The sequence below is a fragment of the Saccostrea cucullata genome, unplaced genomic scaffold, assembly GCF_032062105.1.
Source record: "Saccostrea cucullata isolate Sc308-1 unplaced genomic scaffold, CSIRO_AGI_Scuc_v1 ctg202, whole genome shotgun sequence".
In the NCBI taxonomy this organism is placed as follows: Eukaryota; Metazoa; Mollusca; class Bivalvia; order Ostreida; family Ostreidae; genus Saccostrea; species Saccostrea cuccullata.
The window spans coordinates 274781-294480 of NW_026927292.1; the positions used below are offsets into that span (position 1 = coordinate 274781).

General features: G+C 31.9%; 2 protein-coding genes across 2 annotated transcripts in view; both read right to left on the minus strand.

Annotated features, from left to right (window-relative positions):
• LOC134273969 (uncharacterized) overlaps positions 1 to 17844 on the minus strand; it is a 120235-nt gene extending 102391 nt beyond the window's left edge. Inside the window, exon 1 of the mRNA XM_062756196.1 lies at positions 17736 to 17844. The gene's annotated coding sequence lies outside the window, so the exon portion shown is untranslated. The remainder of the gene's footprint in view (positions 1 to 17735) is intronic.
• Positions 1002 to 11353, minus strand: LOC134273967 (uncharacterized). The gene is made up of 4 exons (XM_062756195.1): positions 11179 to 11353; positions 10757 to 10998; positions 6920 to 7031; positions 1002 to 3390 (listed from the first exon to the last, which is right to left on the minus strand). Exons 2-4 carry the CDS (start codon positions 10973 to 10975, stop codon positions 1097 to 1099), a joined length of 2625 nt encoding a protein of 874 aa, XP_062612179.1. The 5' UTR covers positions 10976 to 10998; positions 11179 to 11353; the 3' UTR covers positions 1002 to 1096.
• Positions 17845 to 19700: the final 1856 nt, after the last annotated feature.

Consider the following 19700-nt stretch of genomic DNA (forward strand, 5'->3'; position numbering starts at 1 on the left):
GTAGATTTGAACAAAAAATATATAATTTTGATAACACAAATTTCCTCCATTTTTTCTTTTTTTTTTAAATGAAATATTGGGGATTTTGTCATTTGCTTGGTTTAATTAAATTTTTCTCTTCTTATAAATTGACGCTTACAACAAAGTGATTTTCAATACCCATGACATCACAAAATATTATACACTTTACGGATAAAATGAATCAGGCTTATAAAGAAGTAAAATCTCCTATCCCTAGCAGTTCGTTAAAAGCACGTTATACCAGTCAAACAAATTAAAGTATAACCTCAATTGACAAAAAGGGAGGAAAGAGGAGAAAATGTGCATGCGTGATCATTTAAAACCATTCCACCTAGCCGGTTTTCAAAACGTTTATTTTTTTTTTTTTTTGGCAAGACAATTATTCTATAATTTTGAGCTATGACGTGGACACTCTGCCTGTGACACCCTTGTCTGTCTGCACTCTCAGTAATCCAAAATTTAATGCCGAATGAGCATTGGGCACAGGTGGTTAAATGCTATGCATTACCATGGTGATTGACTGAACTGTCTGGAAAATATCTACGCTGAAATATTTGACAAACGCCATCTGAAAGATTATTTGACTAATGCTGTAAAAGAACAACGAGAACAAATTAGAACTTGAATATGGAAGCCTGTTCAATAGTATCCAGGTCCTACACCCGTGGGACGTGCTTACAAAAGAGTTTATGATTGGAATCAAATGTATTTCTGCATTTAATTTTCTTCATGAAATAAATTTTGAAAAAAAATGGTTTATTTTTCTTATTCCCACACGTGCCCAATGCTCATCTGCCATTAATATTTATTCAAAAATAATTTTAATATTTTTTATAGAAAAAATAATTCTGTTTTTACAAAATTTTATAATCAGTTCAAGGGGTTTTCTAGGAAAGTTCAGTTTTTGAACATCGCAACAACAGCTTAAATTTTTATAAGGTTAATTTCTTTAATTCATTAACATTTTGAAAGCAAACAAATCAATTTTAAATGTACCTTTATTATTTTTGGCATTTTTAATATAAGCATATGTTACACAGTACTTTTTAAAAATAGCTTCATGTAAAGAAAATAACTATCTTAAAACTTGTTTTCTACGTAAATATTTCCACAATTTGTCATTTGCGCTCCACTCTGCATAATCGTTCGGGGTTTTGCCATCTTTATCGCTAACATTTAAGTATTTTGCACTATACACAAGCCTCACCATTTCAAGGTTTCCATTTTTACATGCTATATGTAACGGAAGTCTTTCCATAATATCCTTGATGGAAGTGTCGCACTCGGTTACAAGAGTTGAAGCCATCTTTACGTATTGCCCATAATCTTCTTTGGTTTCACTTCCGTTTTTCCTCTTGCATGCAATATGCAGCGGTGTTTGACGTTTATTGTCTAATGCATTAACTTCAGCACCACCATTTATTAAGTTTTCAGAAACATCATAAAATCTACATTTTATAGACAGATGTAAAGGTGTTTTTCCATCATAAGCCCTGCTTTTAGGGTCAGATTTTTCAATAAGTAATCTTAAAATTTTCTCGTTTTTAGTTTTTCTCGCAGCTGTGAATGGACAAAGATTTTTAGTATTTTCGTTGATTAGAGGACCTTTTTTTAAAAGAAGACTTGTAAATTCCTCTGAATCATTTTTCACAGAAAGGAATAAAGGGGTCTCTCCATTTGAATTGCGCTCATTAATACTGGCGCCTTCCTCTAAGAGGAGTTTTGCAATTTCAAAGGCACTTAATGAGCAGGCAAGAGCTAGCGGCTTTTGCAAAGAGGCAGAGGTTGTATTGATACACTTCTCAAAATGTATCTCATTCATTCGAGAAAGTGCATACAAGAACATGTTTTTATCCTTGCTGTAGATAGAAAGCCAGAAAAGACGTTCTGGGTTTATTACTGGGTTTCTAACTCCCCAAAAATCAAAACGATCAAACCAATTTGATGATTTAGATATGATCAATTGGAGAAACGGCAAATGCCCTTTACACACAATCCAATCAATAAGTTTGATTTTACCATCTTCTGATACTTCGAAAGGTCCGTACTTCTGATCTTCTAAAGCATCTTGTTTTTGAGGACCTGAACTGACTCTTTTCTGATCGATTGCTTTAGCTTTTGCTATCGACACTTTATACGATTTTGAAAACAAATCTATGACATTCTTCTGACCAGTCTCTTCAAACATGACTTTGTGGAAGCTTTCATTACTCCAACAATTATGACTGAAAATAAGATAAGCAGAAGTACAGCTCTGTTTTGAATAAATAATTTCCCGAAGAAAGCGGCATAACGTGCGGCAAAATTCCTTATAATTTTCAGGGTGAATTTTAACTTTCAGATCGTCAGCACAGTTTTCATCGTTATCTATAAAGGTATTGTTTGCGATATATTCTACGTCTAAGTGTTGAAGGATCAAATTTTGATTGTCTTTTCTTGCGCCGAAATGAAAGGCAACGATTTCAAAAAATGAATGATGAAGAAATGTGAATCCCAATTTTCTCTGAACTACATAGGTATTTTCTAAATATTCAAGGTTTTGTAGTATCTCTGTTCTATTTGGAATTTTTTCGCAAATCTTACATTTATCAAAGATAGCTCTTAAAAGTTCATAGTTGTTTAAGATTACGTCCGTTAAATTGTTTTTCGCAATCATGAGAAGTACTAAGGATGCATATTGCACTTTCGTCTTCTCTGATCTAGCCATGATATCTAACTGCATTAAAAGAAATTCGCGAAGATTTGAAATTTTTTTAGGTGTTTCATTATCAGAAGCATCCATTTTCTTTCTGAACAACATGTAGCACATTAATGGAAACATGAAAGTTTTTTCTTCTAATGAAGATGATTCAATAAACTGTTCGATTTCGTATGTTTTTATAAGTTTTTCTTTTTCTTCTTTGTTTAAAGCAAGGTCTTCATCGTCAATGTCCACAACACTGTAACTGTCAAAAACATGATAATGTTTTGCTTCATTGTATATTATTTTTCGACAAGTTACTATGAGCTTATGGAGGCCATAGTAAAATGCTTGTAGTACATCAGTGCGATTGTGCTCTAAATCTTCAATTTTTCTTTCATCGAGACCCAAAATGCCTACAGGATCATCGAGTACAAAAACACAGTTTTCATTATTACCTATGGAATTAATTTCTCTTACATCCTCGATTGGCACAACCTTCCGTCCTTCCTTTGCAAGTTTTAGCGCACAATGTCTTGCTGTAGCAGTCTTTCCAGATCCATTTCCACCAATTATCAAAACCATGCTTTCTTCTTTTATCAACTTAAAAGCTTTTTCAACAGATCGAATATCCCCGCAAAATAAGTTGTCCTGCAACTGCCATTTCGATATGATTTCTATTTGTTGATCTGAAAATATATGCCATATGTAATAACAAGCAAATCAAAAGATAATCAGGTATTTTACATGAATATATAAGATACTTTTTGCTACAAAGTATCTTCTCAACTCAACATTCTACAAATATCTACTGATAGCTCGAGTTATATAATTCTTCACAAGAAGAGAAACTTTAAAAAAGCAAACTACATTTGTATAAACAAGTGAACCTTAAATCATAATTGATGCTACGAGTTGATCTACTGAATTAATTATTCCAAAAATCCCCTGTAATTTCCCCTGTCAGTCCCTAACATTTTCCTGTTGTTCCCTGACTTTCTCCTTTGATTCCCTGTCGTTGTCCCTGACTACCTTGTCCACTCCCTGTTGTCCCCGGTCATTATCTGAACTCCCTGTCTACCCCCTGTTCACACCCTGTCGTCCCCTGTAGTTGTCCTTACTTTCCCCATGTCATCCACTGACATTTTTTTGGACCAACATTCTTTTAATGAAAATTAAGAGTGAAAGATGCCATAGCCCTGAAAACTCTAACGTTTTGAGAACATATAGGCTTAGACATAAGTAAAAAAAAATAATGCCTTCAGTTAACTTAATCCTCTGTATACTTTCTATGATTTATATTGATTGATTAAGTTTGGTAACATTTCAGAAAAATAAAACAGCAAAGAAATGCATCGATCCTGAAGAAAAATAATTTACCAGTTAATCTTGTAGAGCCTGACGGCATATCAATTTTTTTATAAACTGTTTATCTATTTTTAACTTTTTTATTAAAACAGCTTTTAGCGTACTGACTGTTTAAATAAAAGAACTAAATTAAGATACTCTGGAATAAATCATGAAATCTACGCGAGTATGTTAAGGAAGCATATAAGTCATTTTTCGGGAAATTTAGACTTTTTATAGAAAATTAAGTTTGATAATTTACCAAAACCGCTGATAAACGAGAATTTTTATTATCTGATGCATAAAGATGAAAGAGTGTCTAAAGCAATGACGTGCACCACCACCACGGAATCACGTGAATTCTATTAATAGCGATATTTTCCTTAATAAAAAAGCTAACAGAACAACAATACCCCGGAGTTTGATAATTTCTTTGAGTAAATAATGTCGTTGAAAAACATCTATTTTGCCTACAAATAGCTGCTAGAATCCAACTGTCCCGTTAGTAAAATAATTATTCCATCCATTCGAAGGAAACCTTACCAGATGTTTTGAATTTTTTACATATGAACCCTGATTTTTCGTAAAGATGCTTAACTTGCTTAACTCGGGATTCTAGCAGCACTTTCCAACTATTTTAGGAGGCACACTTTCCATACGTACACATTTTATGTTTTGAAATATTCAGCTTATTGTTGTTCTGTTGCATTAATTTTGTCACAAATTATGGAGGAAAGGCCGACCGGGATACTTGTATAGCTGACTGTCTTTGAAAAAGAATAAAATCGATGAAAATAAATTAGCATACCTATTTTATTAACAGAACTCCATATGAATATCACAAGATATTAACAATAATTGCTGTAAAACCCCATTTTACGTGTCTTTGTACATGCCGTATTAGCCAAATTCTCTTTACACGGCATGATCAATTCCCAAGTTACTTGATATACACATATGTCGTCATCGGTGGTAGATTTTAATCAAATTGACAGAATACAGCATTACAAAATAAGAGCATTTTATTTTTGTTAATGTTAACACGTTTCAATTCATTTTCAAGAGTTAAATTACAGCCAGCTCTAAATACCAATATTACAAAAACTTGTGTTTTAAAATTGACGTCATCTCGCCTACTATGACGTCATAATGGAGCACTGATTTAGTCAAGGTAGAATTTTTTGTATGCTTCCTTATTCCCCCTGCGTATGCATTGGTATTCGTTTTTGAGTGAATTTAAAAATTAAATAAAAAGAAGGATAAATCTATACCTGAATAAAATAAATTACGAAGTAAGAAATAAAAATAGATATTAATAATTATATCTTCAAAAATTTATGATATCGTTTCATTCTATATAAACAGTTTTTCACTCTAATATACTTCAAAGTAATTTTAAGCATTTTAAAACAACTTTTAAAGATTTTTCTTCCTTGATGGATATAAAAAAATCGACTCATTATGCATGACTGCAAACCTACTATCATTTGCATAAGCTTTAATTCGCGATTCGTTCATTTGAAAACAGTCCGAGACTATCGTCGCGACAGATGAAAAAATCCTTACAAATAATAAAACAAAATTATATATTTCTCGGCAAATAATGATCGCGAATCTAAATCAGTCGTGAAACTCGTGAATATTTTTTGCACGCGAATAAAACTTGATTTACAGTTACTTAATCCGTCAATTGCTAATTTGAAACTTCTCCTTTATTTCGATATAAAAAATATATGATATTCTCGAAAACCTAACACGGTTTTTCTAGCCGTTGATAGCTTACCAATGATTTAGGATAAACAGGCAAGATACATGTACCTATTGTCATTGTCACTGACTTCTAAGCCGTGGTTTATTTTATTTCAGGCAGAGGCACCGTGTTCACTTTGCAGCTGTTGAAAAGACATTTTTATCCATGTATGAGAACCAATTCTTTCGATCAAAATACATGTAGTATAAATTTCAAAAAATGTGACTCATAACTCACAGCTGCACCATCATTCTGTTGTTAAAATGTGTGATGCGGAGAAAAAACACTTATTTGCAGTGTATGGATATTTGCAAATGTAAAATTCTGAATAAAACAGAATATAGAAACAACAAAAGACGAATAAATCAGAGAAAATTCGAATTTAGTGTAGAAACTACTACATTTTCCAAATAAAGGTAAAAATGATAGACTTCTTTTATCATTTTATATTTTCATTGCACTCAGTGAGATATTCATACTTTCATTTTCCTGTTTGAGCAACATTTAAAAACAAATAGAAAAATTCGATGTCCGCTATGTTGAATTGCCATTTTGACCTTTACACCATTTTTTTTTTTTTTGCGTGTCCACTTTTCAGCCGTTGAAAAGATATTTTCCTCCTTGTATGAGAACCATTTTTTTTCGATCAAAATAGTATACGTTTCAAAAAAAGCTATTGACGTTTTAAGACCGTACATATTGAGACGACAGGCGAAGTCAGGGTAGGCAGGGAGAAGACAAGGGACGACAGGTTTGGACAGGGAGGTCAGGGTATGTCAGGGAACGACAGAGGGTAGACTGGGTAGAAGCAATCACATTTTTTTTGGATTCAACATACCCAAAAATATGTTTAAAATCTATGCTCGACCAAATAATAATTATTTGCAGCTAGAAGTATTTTTTCTACAAATCAAAACAGATTGATATTTTTGAATGACATTTATAATTGACACAATATGCCAATTGCTTTTCGTTCTTGATTGAAGAAAATACCTAAAAGATATTAACTACATTCCTAGAAATAATTCATAGCATCGGATTTTCAGTCATTATGGATTTAAACAATTTAATATCCACAAAAAGCAGTTGCCCCAAATGCAGCTTTTATTTAATTGATTTACCTTTGCTAATTTGTTTTCCGTAAACCTTTGGCACTTTCCTTTGTTCAAATTTTTTGTTTCTTAACTGGCATAAGCGTTTTCTCAATGTTCCTTGACTTAGTCTATCTATTGCCTGTAAGTACAAAATTATTCATAAATTACTGTATTCATACATTACTTAATCGAAAGTCAACTATGAGAAAAGAAAAGAATTTTTTTTTAAGCGTTAAAAGGAAAATGGTGTAATCTGGGTTAATTTTAACTAGGATTACATGTACTCTCATTCAAACAAGTTTGCTCAAAATTAGTCAAATGTTGTTTTGTTAATCACATGTAAATCTTACAAAGTGCAAATTTGATGCATAGGATGTGCATTTCAAAAAAAAAAAAAAAAAAAAACTTTCTCTTCATTGATGCCTATATCTAATGTACTTTGCACAAATGGATGATCAATGTATTTTATTTAAAGTTCACATAAGAAACATAAGTTTGGATAGCAAGAGATTTTTACAAGACATGGGAACAGATATTAAAAATGTAATCAAAATATAAACGAATATAAAAAATAGTTATCAAATGTCAAAGCAGAAAAACAAGCAAATTCAAAGAAGTTTGGTCCCCCGCTTTCGATGTTTAAGAAAGAAAGATGCCATCACTAATGACATATTCTGTCAAATATGAATGTCACTCAAAAATAGTTATTTAACTGATTTGTTTTGAAAATTAGGTCAGGGTCAAATTTTTAGCATGCTTTTGTCACAGTAACCACACATGGCAAATATGAAAACCCTGTTTCTTCTCATTTCACGGTTTAAAGGAAATATAAAATTTTTGAAAAGGTCAAACTTTATAGTCAAGGTCAAAGAGTCAGAAATCATAGATTATTAAGAAAAGTCTTGTCACTAATAAACATGTTAAATATTAGAGCCCTTTCTTTTAATCTGTCAAAGATGTGCATAACAGATATAATTTTTGCATGTATAAAGGAGCAGTCAATATGTGAAAATGTGTTTAATAGTTTATACAACGCATTGGCTGTGTTGATATGACTGACAAACCAATTTTCTTAATGATGCACAAAAAATGCATTGGCACAAGTGAAAAACAAAAATATTGTAAACGGTTTCTTACTAAGTCAGTTAGCGTATTATTCTGTACTTGTAAAGTGCTGGGAAATGACTGAATTAATTTCACTACCGTAGAAAATATTTCACGACAAATTCTGCCACTCTTCATCGCAAATGATAAAAAAAACGGAAAAATTACATACAATGAACAAGTGACATTCAGTTAAAGGACATACTACTTAATGAGCATGATTCTAACAGAATATTTTCGATTCATCAATGTTAATCACGTGGGTCAGTCTAATATATTCAGGATTTTATAACTTTTGTTTTTTAAAATGTCACGCATTTAATCGCATATCCTAGACTGTTTATATACACAATGACAATAAAGCTTCATATCTTTTTTTATTTTTAGTGGAACATAAGTTAGGCATATTTTTTTATTACGTTACACTTATAGGCAAAGAAGTCCGAAAAAGCTGAATCTGTAGAATTGACCAAAACTAACAACTAGTGTGATGTCTAGTAGTTTTGAAAAATTTAAGATTATTTTGAATAGCTTTTTGACCCCTCAAACCATTTTTTTTTCTTTCGGCATAACTGCCGCTGAAGTTTGACTCTGTATCGGTCCAAAAAAACGCATATTGCCAAATCAATAAGTGTTGGGTTTTTGGGAGTTGAACTATGTTCAGACTCCCTAGGTTGTCACGCAATTTCTAGCGCAGTAATCTTACAATGAATTATATAGCGGCTGTCGTGGTGTTTCTGTGTCGGCCAATTTACTCCCCTGTGATATTCAATACAAACTCGCACCAGTCTATATGAACTCGAAGAAACTTCCGCAATAAAAATAGTCCATCTCATTTTTCTGAATTTATCTAATTTTCATAAATGATTTGAAAGTAAATGAAAAAGAATTTAATTTAGCTTAATTAAAATAGCATATTTTTGTCATCTCTCTTGAGAAATGACACATAAATTTTGATTTCCGTATGAAAAAAAGTCCCGTCATCTATCATTCGGCAATCCTCGGCTGACTCCACTACGCTCCATTACAAAAAGTGCGAGGTCATCAAAGGAGCAACAACTGGTCTAACTGGTTTGACAATGTTGCTATTGTCTAAATATAGAGATGTAAACAAAGATGTAAGGTCAAAGGAACGCTAAGGTTTAACCGAACTTCTTTCAATTTGTTTCAGCAATAAAGAGACAGAACAACGTTACTTAAAAAAAAAATACTATGGAAAATATCACTGTCAGACATTTCTTTGCTCTGACAAGTAAAATGATCTGTTGGTATTTCATGAGTTTATCAGCATTCAGTTGGTCTCGTGTACAACACCATGTCTGAACTTGAAAAATGTGTATGTACTTGCATTGCAGAGTTACCTTATAAAATATATCATTTGATTTTATTATATAATTCAAACAGTTGAAATTAATGAATACATGCGTATATGCACGGTCACAATGGTATAATAATCCCAATGATCGATCTGTGAGAAAGATCGTTTCTCATGATTGCAACTGCTTTTTTTTTCTTGTAGTAGCTCGTTAAACTATGTCTGATTTTAATTACATTTGAATCAAATCAAAATCATAAACTTTAAGTGTCACTCGCGTGGCGCAGTTGTTAAAAGATTTTGCTCTAGAGATTCAAAGTAAGGTGTTAATTGATCCTTACTTCGCAGGTTCGAAACCTGTTGGATGCATTTGGAGATAAACTCTTTTGATGAGACCATATATACCGAAATCCCATGTCGCAGTATGTGCTTGCACAAAACGATCCCTCACTACTCATTGAGTTTGAGTGCCGTGTATAGGTAAACATTTGTAGACTTACATGTAGCTGGCTCCATCGACAAGTGGTAGTGTCTCAATATAATTGAAAAATTATCGAACGCAATACGAAGAAAATGTAAAGTATTCAGATACTTACCTCTATATAGAAATTACTAGAAAGGAAATTTAAAAATAGGGAATAACAAAACCTGATGATTAAGTTATAAAGATAGATACATTTGATAAAATAGATAAGCACGGAGTTCTATAAAAATTAATTATTATGTCCGAAAGGAAACATTCATACCCAAAAGAGAATAGCAAATACTTATTTTAATCAGAGGAAGAAAAATGACAATCTAGTGTCTGGCGATGGTAACATCGAATATAAAGAGTGTTTGTTTGTTTTTTTCTTGTGACCAAATATCTTATACACATATTCTAAAGAGAGTAGTGAGCGTTTTTATTCAAATGCTTCAGAAATATAAGGGTAGTGTTTAAGTTAGAATAAGAAATGGTACTGAAAGAAGTTTGAAACCTACCCATGAAATAGCATTTTCGAGTTTAGAAAAATTATTTTTTTGGTGGTGGGGGTTGTTTGTTTGGTTTGGTCAAATTGTTGAGGTAAGAATTAGAAAGAATAAATCCAGAACTAAACTTAACTGTTCGTGCGCAATAAACATACAGTTTTTTTCACTGGATGGCACTGTAGCTCTACGGTCTGTCAAAATCTTTTTTCTGACAGCTACAGTTCTGCAGCTAATTTAAGAGCAGTCCCATGATCCTGGCTATTCAAATGTAATAGAAATTATTTTTAATGTTTCGTGTTGTATCTCTAACAAATCAGTTCTAGCTGACTTGAATCTGAAAGCATGAAACTGTTCCTATACTTCCCGTGAGATCTTTCAGATAACAATGTTCAACTCCCATGAGTACTTTAGTACTTTTTTTGTGTGTGCGTGTGTACATGTACTAAATATTGAGTGCATGTTAATAACTTGTTTACCAGAGTTAAATCGAACCACCGTTCCTCAAAATCTTCGTCAGAGAGTTTTTTTATACTTTGGTTGTGAGATATAAAATTTCGGTATTGATGTATCCGTTCAACGTGGTCTCCTTCCTCGTTACTTTCCAAAGAAGGTACATTATTCCATTTCTTCTTTGGTGCCTGCATATTTGTCGTGTTTCTCAGGAGTTTGTAAAGAATTGAAAGGTCTAAATTCATTAAAGAGACGAGGGATCCATTACCTAAAAGAAATGAAATGTTAATCCAATATATAATTGAAATAAGATAAAATAGGCACAAAAATATGATACAATATACAGGGTAGTCGCTAATATTTTTCCATGCTTGAAAGTTAAACGTTTTTATGAAAGACCTTAAAAGTTACAAGTTTTTATTAAAGACCTTATTTAATATTCACTTACTTGGATAAAGGGCAATCTTCTCAAACGGCGATAACTTTGATTTTAGAAGGTGTTCGTTGTTTTTAAGATGTTTTGCAAGGTCAGAATTCTTTGAAGTAAGGTATCTCTCTAATGTAATTTGAAGGGCCTCTCTTCTAATGGCATCGCATTCTCTGTAACGCAGAAAGTTCAATTCTGCATTATTTAATTGAAATATTTTAGCTTTTTGAACATAACTTTAAGTTTTACTGACACTTTCGAAATATTGTTTATTTGACTAAGGTCATTTTTTTATGTTTGCTTACGGAAATACACAAAAGAATTCTACTTTGAAAGTGGAAAATCTTTAACATCATTACAACACTGAAATATTGGTCTCAGTCATGCCTTATTACCAAGTATGCAGGTATGCTAAGGAAGCATATAAATCATTTCTCGGAAATTTTAGACTTTTTATAGAAAATTATTTTAGATAATTAACCAAAACCGCTCATAAACGTAAACTATTTCATAAAGATAAAAAAAAAATGTCTAATGCAAAGACGTGAACAACCACCACGGCATTACTTCTATTAATAGTGAAATGTTTCTTAATATAATCGATAAAAATAAATTAGGACACTGTAAATTCCTAATTAAACGCGAGGAATTTATTATCGCATAATTCCACGAGAAGCATCACTCGTGAAATAAAATTTCTCGCTTCAATTTTTATGTTGATGAAATCAGTGTAAATCCTCTTTATCGACTGCCCTTTCACGAATAAATATTTTCGCAATTTGATGTTTAAAAGCCATATGGCGATAATAAGTAATAATGATAAATCGCTAAAAATAAAGGAATCTAGAGTACCTGTTTAATTAACTGAACTCAATATAAATTTTGCATTATATTCACGATATTTGCTTTTAAAATCTATTTCACATATCATTTTACATGCCTTCGTATCCAAATGCCTTTAACACGACATGATCAATTCCCAAGATACAGTACTGGGTGTACACATATGACGTCATCGATGGCAAATTTTAATCAAATTGACAGATACAGCATAACAAAAATATAGCATAATTATTTTTGTTAATATTTACACGTTTCTATTCATTTTCTGGAGTTAAGGGAGCCGACTGGGGTTTTATTGTTTGAAAACTACAATAGGTTAACTCTTCATTTTTATACCATATATAAGTTACATTTACTTCAATGCCAAGTTTGGGGAAAATATACCGTCCAGGTATTCTTAGGGAACCGTTTCAAATTACAGGTATATTTACTAAGGATTATAAAGAAAAGAGCCACTTTCTTGCACTTTAAAGCATATTATACAAAAAATACAATATGCTTTTTGTTAAAACTATAGTATATAGTTTATACTATATTGTACATTATATGTAAGAAACACAAAATTCCAGCGTCTAGTTACCGTAGGGGGCATCTCAAAATACAAAAAGTAACGAATTTTCCCGTTTTTATAGAGTACTACAAAATGTAATGGGCACAAAAGATTTATATGAAAACATAATAAAAATATTGGAGATATTCTTGAATTTCTACATTTAAATTTCGAGAGTGTATGCTTATTCCTTTTTAAATAACAATTTCATTACCCATTTCTTAAGAGCTCCATTTCTTTAGCATAACGTCAAAAACACACTATGAGGGCGTCAACCTACCTATCAATTGCATAATCGATTAGAATTCAGTTACATAAAATTGTAATTACATTTTTTTAACCTGTTATTTCTAAAATATGTTTATTTTTTATTTATCAAGTGGAAAAAATTGCTTTTAAAGAGTAAGTACGCTTTATTCCCTGAAATTACATCTCTAAATACCAATATTACGAAAACTTGTGTTCTTTAATTGACGTCATCTCGCCTACTATGACATCATAATGAATCACTGATTTAGTCAAGGTATAATATTCTGTATGCTTCCTTATTACCCCTGCGTATACAGTGAGGTCTAGTCGTTTTCCTTACATACTTAGTATTTTGTAATAGATACCATGGCAAAAAGGTACAAATATCTATGGAAAGCGAACCGGTTCAGAATTCCAATTCTGCAATTCCTTTAATATACATATTTGAAACTTAATTTGTCAACTGTACATGCAAATCATAATTGTTCTAGCACAATTCGTACATTATCCAACATAATTTGAAAGGTGTAAAATGTAAATGCAAGTTATGTCAATGGTGAAGTGTTATTCGAAAACTTGCGATATGTTAACTTGTGAAATGTGATTATTGTACTTTCGTGATTTGTAAATTATGCAAGGTTGCATATTAAAACACATGAGTGATGATCTTGAAAATGGGGTAATTTGAAATGATTACATTTTCATAAGTGAAAAACTGAGATAATAAATTCAAATGATATTCTGTCATCGTGTGATTAGATATACAAATGATATCCTTTCACAGTGTAACAGAATACGTATCAAAGGTCTGACAAATCTCCATTTACCTTCCCTTCTGAAAGATTGTTGTAAAAATCACTACCTGAATAGTTATAAGATAAAATCATAAAATAAACGACCCTGATAGAGACTAAAAATGTCAAAGTTTCTGAAAAATATGTTAAAATCCATATTTATATACTTTTTTTCAACCTTGCTATCGCTTAGCTTAAGGTACGTCTCAATCGTGCAACTATGATGTCACAGTCAGTATCACTTTGTTATGAAATGACAGAAGCTAAGGTAAAATAAAGGAAAATTTAATAAGCAGAAAATTCAATGTTTTATAGTTGTATATTGAATTTATTTCATTCATGAAAAACGATTTTTGATACTTTCACTCGTGCTTCGCATTCATGAAAATATAAAGGAATCATTCCGTCTTATACTCGTGAAATAAATTCCGTATACAACAACAAATCATTGAATATCCTCTTTTTATTATAAAAAAAAATCTTGATCTCTGGTATTAATTATGCCAAACTCATATGAGTTGAATCAAGGTTTGTATAATGATATTTGGACTATTGGAACACCTGAAATATTGCTTTTCTTGGCTTAGTTTTAATATCCATCGCGGGCATAACATCTTTTTGTAACTGAAAGCAGGTTGGAGACATTCACACCATACGCAGGTGATGATGGCAAAAAGTTGGAAAAAAATTGGAAAACGGACATTAAAAAAGCTGACGTATTAATCTCGTTTGTCTTGTAACATAAACCGTTCACGGTAGCTCAGTTGGTAGAGCGCTCGCTCCGTTATCGGGAGTTCGTGAGTTCGAATCTCGGCCGCGACTGACCTAGTCGTCAAAATGGGTGGCAACTGTTCCTTCGCCATGCGCTCGGTACTTCGAAGTGAAAGTTGCGGCTCCTTTGGATGAGACCTTATAAAACCGAGGCCCCGTGTCAGCGGCAAGCGTCTGCACTATAAAGATCCCTCACTGCTCAATGGCCCTGAGTGCCGAGTAAAGGTCAGAATTTGAAGCCATTCCTCGACATACGGTGACGTCTCCATATGAGTGAAAACTTCTCCAGAGGGACGTTGAATAATATACAATCAATCAATCTTGTAACATAATCTTCAGATTAGTACATTTTTTTCATTTTGTAAATTGTCTTAATATGAGACCGAAGCTAAAAAGAAGGTCATTTTCGTAATGAATTTTACTAGTAAAATTTAAGTCAATATATGAATTCTTCTCTCGTAAAAGTATTTGAATTAATGTATGTGCATATCTTTTACATACCCTTTAAAACATGTAACGCTATATCTTTGCAACGCACTGCACCACTTGATAGCCTTACTTCCACTCTATATACGCCGTCATCTGAAGGTTCTATGTCATTTATGACCAATTCAAATGTGTCTGATTCCTTATGACATAAACACTCATGATATTTTGGGCCACTGGTGTCTAACTTTAAAAAAATATTTTTTATCCATCGCATCCATGTCGCCGCTGCAGGATAGTTGGTTTTATCCCATATGGCCTTTAGTATGATGTTACTTCCAGGATTGACGAACACTGCTTCTTCAGGTAATTGAATCTCGGCTTCAATAATGCATATTTATTCATTAAATGATAGCCACATTTAAATTTTGATACTAAAATCATGCCGTGATAAATCACTTTTAATGGAATTGTATGTCAAGCTGTACAATTTTGGTAATCCCAAATTTTCTTCATGTTGTACAACATTATCTTTTTTATTTACAATATACAAATCACATTAACATATAAGTAACTTTGCAGTTATATATATAACTAAATTTGAATAAATATGATTTTAATTACTTACGTAAAACTCTCGCCATTGCGCCCTACTATGTTTCTCCTAAATACAATTACGATTCACAATTACTTCATCTTAATTTCTCTTTAACTGTAAAATATCTTGTAAGGTTAGGTGTTAAAAAAGTATTAAGTTCATATGATATACTCAGGTGACCTTTTACTAATTGTTTCCCCGTGGTCGTTCCTTGTGTGTTTTGTGTTAACGTTTGATCATTTACTTTTTTGTACAACAATTTTAACCAAATTTGCACTTTGCATCTAGGGATAGAATGGAATTAAAACGTCTCAATTTCATAGTCGCGGCTACCTGTGGCTAAGGGCTAAATCAAACAAAATAAATGTAATCTTAAAAACTCTTCCTCTATACTTTGATACAGAGCAGTTACACTGTTGGCCTAATTTCTTTATTTCTTTAAAAATCTTCTTCCCTATTTTTGTATTAAAAAAATAAACTAAGTATATAGTTATGATAAGAAAGAATGCCTCTTCCAAAATTGTGAATTCTATGGCCCCAGGGTCAGGAGTTCTGCTGTTAGGGCTGTGCTTTATTGGTTATATAGTAACAACACATAAAATCTTTGCAAATTTTCTTCTTTGCTCCTGTGTACTAAGCAGATGAACTACATATATAGCTATGATGAGCAAGGGTCCTTCTTACAGAGTAGTGAAATTTAAGCCCCTGGGTCAGGAGTATCATAGAGGTAGGGGGCTCTACTAATATACTGAAGATAAATTAATTGATTGAAATTGTCTCCTTGGTATCATCAAACACTTTTGATAAGCATTAGGGCTTTTTTCTAAAATTGTGAAATATGTGAACCAAAGGTCAGGAGTTCATTTGTGGCAGTGGCACTACTGATTATTGCTGAATATTACTGATAAGTCAAAATGTATTTTCTTTGTTCCTCTACTCTGTCTATGGGTATTAAGTAACCAAACTAAACATGATAAGTGTATAGTTATAATTAGCAATAGTGACTCTTTGAAAATTGTGAATGCCATGATGTCTAGTTTAAAACATGAACCAAATTCAACCATTGTAAATTTGTTGCATGATGCTGAGGTGACCTATAAGGCCCATGGGCTTCTTGTTTTCATTAATTAGCTTGATGTTTTGTGTTTAATTTGTTTTCATTTGTAGACAGGATTGTGAAAGTGTTTATAGAATTTTATGACGCAATTTTAAAAAAAATTGTTAGGAAATAATAGTCTGAAATTAACGTTTGGGGTGGACTTTCTAACAAAAAATACTATAGTAAACAAGAGTTAACTATAGTACCAAAGTTAAAAGTTTGGAACTCTGATTTACTATGGTAAAAACTTTGGAACTTTGATTTACCATAGTGAAAACTTTGGAACTTTGATTTACTATGAAGAAAAATTTGAACTTTGATTTAATGTTAATAGTGAAACTTTTGGAACTTTTGATTTACTAACGTAAACTATAGTTAACTATAGTTTACTATAGTATTTTTGGTAGCAATTGCAACATATTTTTATTAAGGATATCCGATCCTCAGCCAGGAAAGAAAACTCCAAAAATTAATATTTAATTTGAATTGCATCAAAATGAAGCTTGAAAATGAAATTTTTTCATGCAACAATTTTCATTTTATTGATCTTTATAAGATTCAAGCTTTTTGGAAGTCTTAGAAAAGGTTTATTGAAGTTGAAAATTGTGCCCTATAAAAGGAAAAGAATTACTACAGTTTTCTTGAACCCAGCCTTAGATACCAATGCTTATTAGCATGATATGAAATAAGAAGTGATTTATGGTGTCTTGCAATGATAGCAAAAGCCTTTTACACTATGTATTATAGAATACACGACGGAAATAGAAGACAAAAATACTAAATAAGTACAAAAATCATGACAATTTCTCCGAATGCCTGGATGCCTATCATTTTATGACCTAAAATATATTTGTTGATTAATTTGAAATTAGGAAATGCATTGCTGATATTCCAATGCTCCTTTTCTGCATAAATATTGGAGATAAACTGAAAAATCTGAAAATTTTCCCTATATAATATGATTAACTTTAATCTTAAATTTTAAAGAATTAATGTGGATAAAGTTACATAAGTTTGTGAATTCAAAGATACTCTAATGAGCATTTTTGATTATTTAACTGCTAATTTTATAAACCTGGGGATCGAACTACCTTAAACTAACCACTAATTTAAGATTCGGGTCATTATATGCATTTTCATACACTAAAGAAAAATCATTAAGACCCGTGTGATGAAACATCGAGTGATAAAATTACCTATATGTAAGTCATTAATTATACCAGCCAAAAAAATATGCATAAATATTACCTGCCTTTGTTGCAGCTACCGCGATGTATAGTCTACGTCGACAAAATACATCTATGATCTAGTGTTTTCGGAAATTTATTATGAGCACGCTTCCTACTCACTGGAATTTAATCGTTTAATTTCTTTATTTAGTTTTGCTAGATAAGATCTAGCATATTCTGTGACCTTTTAGAGCACTTGCTGTTTTATTTGTATAAGTACTTGAAATATTATGTGAGCACTTCCGAAATACTCATGTTGATCTCTAAACAAAATTGAAAGTCTAAATAAGGATTCATCGTTATTTGCTTAATATATAAGCGAAAAAAGAAAGTGTGCATATTAAAAGATAATTAAGAAAATTAAAATAATATATTCTTTGATAGCTATTTATTCTTAAAGCTAATGTTGAATATACTAAACGCATGTCTGAGTCCTAAATCTGGTGAATATCTCGACCGAGTCGCCTTTTTAACTACTGAATGCTTTTCTGAAGTTTTCAGCTTAAGCAACAAACCTAAGCAACATGTAATTTGTAATCGATTAGCATTTCTCGTATTCATTGAATGTATGCAGTGTATTGAAATTAAAAAAAAAAAACATTGGTTTAAGGAATAAAATCTTAGTTGAGACATAAGTCACATGATTGGCAAGATCCGTATATACGGGTATCACAATTGCGTAGATGTTGGTCTACGTTGAATGAGTCCAGTTCGAAAACAGTAAGTTAGACAGAGAATAAACACAATACTATTGTTCCTCTTGTCACATTCATATTAAATCTCTTGAAAGTCTATACTTTTGTGAACCGCAAAATTTACTTCTGGCTAGACTCCGTTAGCTGCTGCCTATGACCACAGTATCAATTAAAAAGTCATATTGATTAGGATTAGACGTATCACGTTGATATTGATATCTGCTATGAATCTCCGTCTAAAAAAACGCAGAAGATAAAAAAATAAAATCTTTGTTTTGTTTTACAGAATCAGGCACAGATTTTTTTTCTATTTATTTTTTTTTTTTCAGAAATTTTGTTTACTTCCTTTTTTCATTAGCACGACGCTTGGTCAACATTGGTCATATATTAACATGTGCAGATAAAGGACTTGTGATTAGGGGGAGGGGTGGGTAACTTCGTTCAGACAGGGGTTCTGGAGGCCGCCTTAAAATCCCCAATGGGTCCAGGACAAAGCACTGGTGGGGATCAAGGTAGCGAAGCTCCTTGGATAAATGTCATACTTTGAAAATTGTAGCGGTTATTAATTAAAATATTTTTTTCTGGTTAATTATGTGATTTTTCATCAATGTTTATCTAATAAAAACGAGAACACTTTAATAACATACTTACATGTACGATAACAAGTATATATTATATATATGAGCAGATGAATAAGCAACTCATCAAATAACGCACTTTTGGTACAAGTTTGTGATGATCGAGGATTAATCACTTTCCTTTGGTACTCGTTTAGCTACTCGAAATGACTTTATCTAAAATTATAACTTTTAACAACACTCACTTCCGAAAGATTTTTCCTTTCCGTCATTGCAAAAGATAAACTGTTGGTGTTAATACACCACGTTGAAAGGTTTATTTATACGAATTATTTTAGGGTTCAATTAATTTTCTTTATCAAAATAAAGACTTCTTATGAAGTTATAATTAAAATAGGAAGTTTTTTTTGTTTTTTAACAGAAACAAGGTGTGCTTAGAGTGAGGGAGAGAACGAAAAAAGTCGTGCCTGTCCTGTATCTTTCATCTAATATTCGACACAGGACTTGTGAACTTAAGTGACTTCATTTATTTAAAACAAGACTTAGAACTTTGGAATCATCGAAGTCCTTAGGGGGTCAAATTTCTAAGCTTGCTTAAGGGCATTCACAACGTAGTTTTGTCTTTACTGTCTTTTTCCCTAGAGCTGGATAGTTTCAATACTTAAAGGAAATATGTGCAACATTTTAATGTCTAAAAATTGTGTTGTAGAC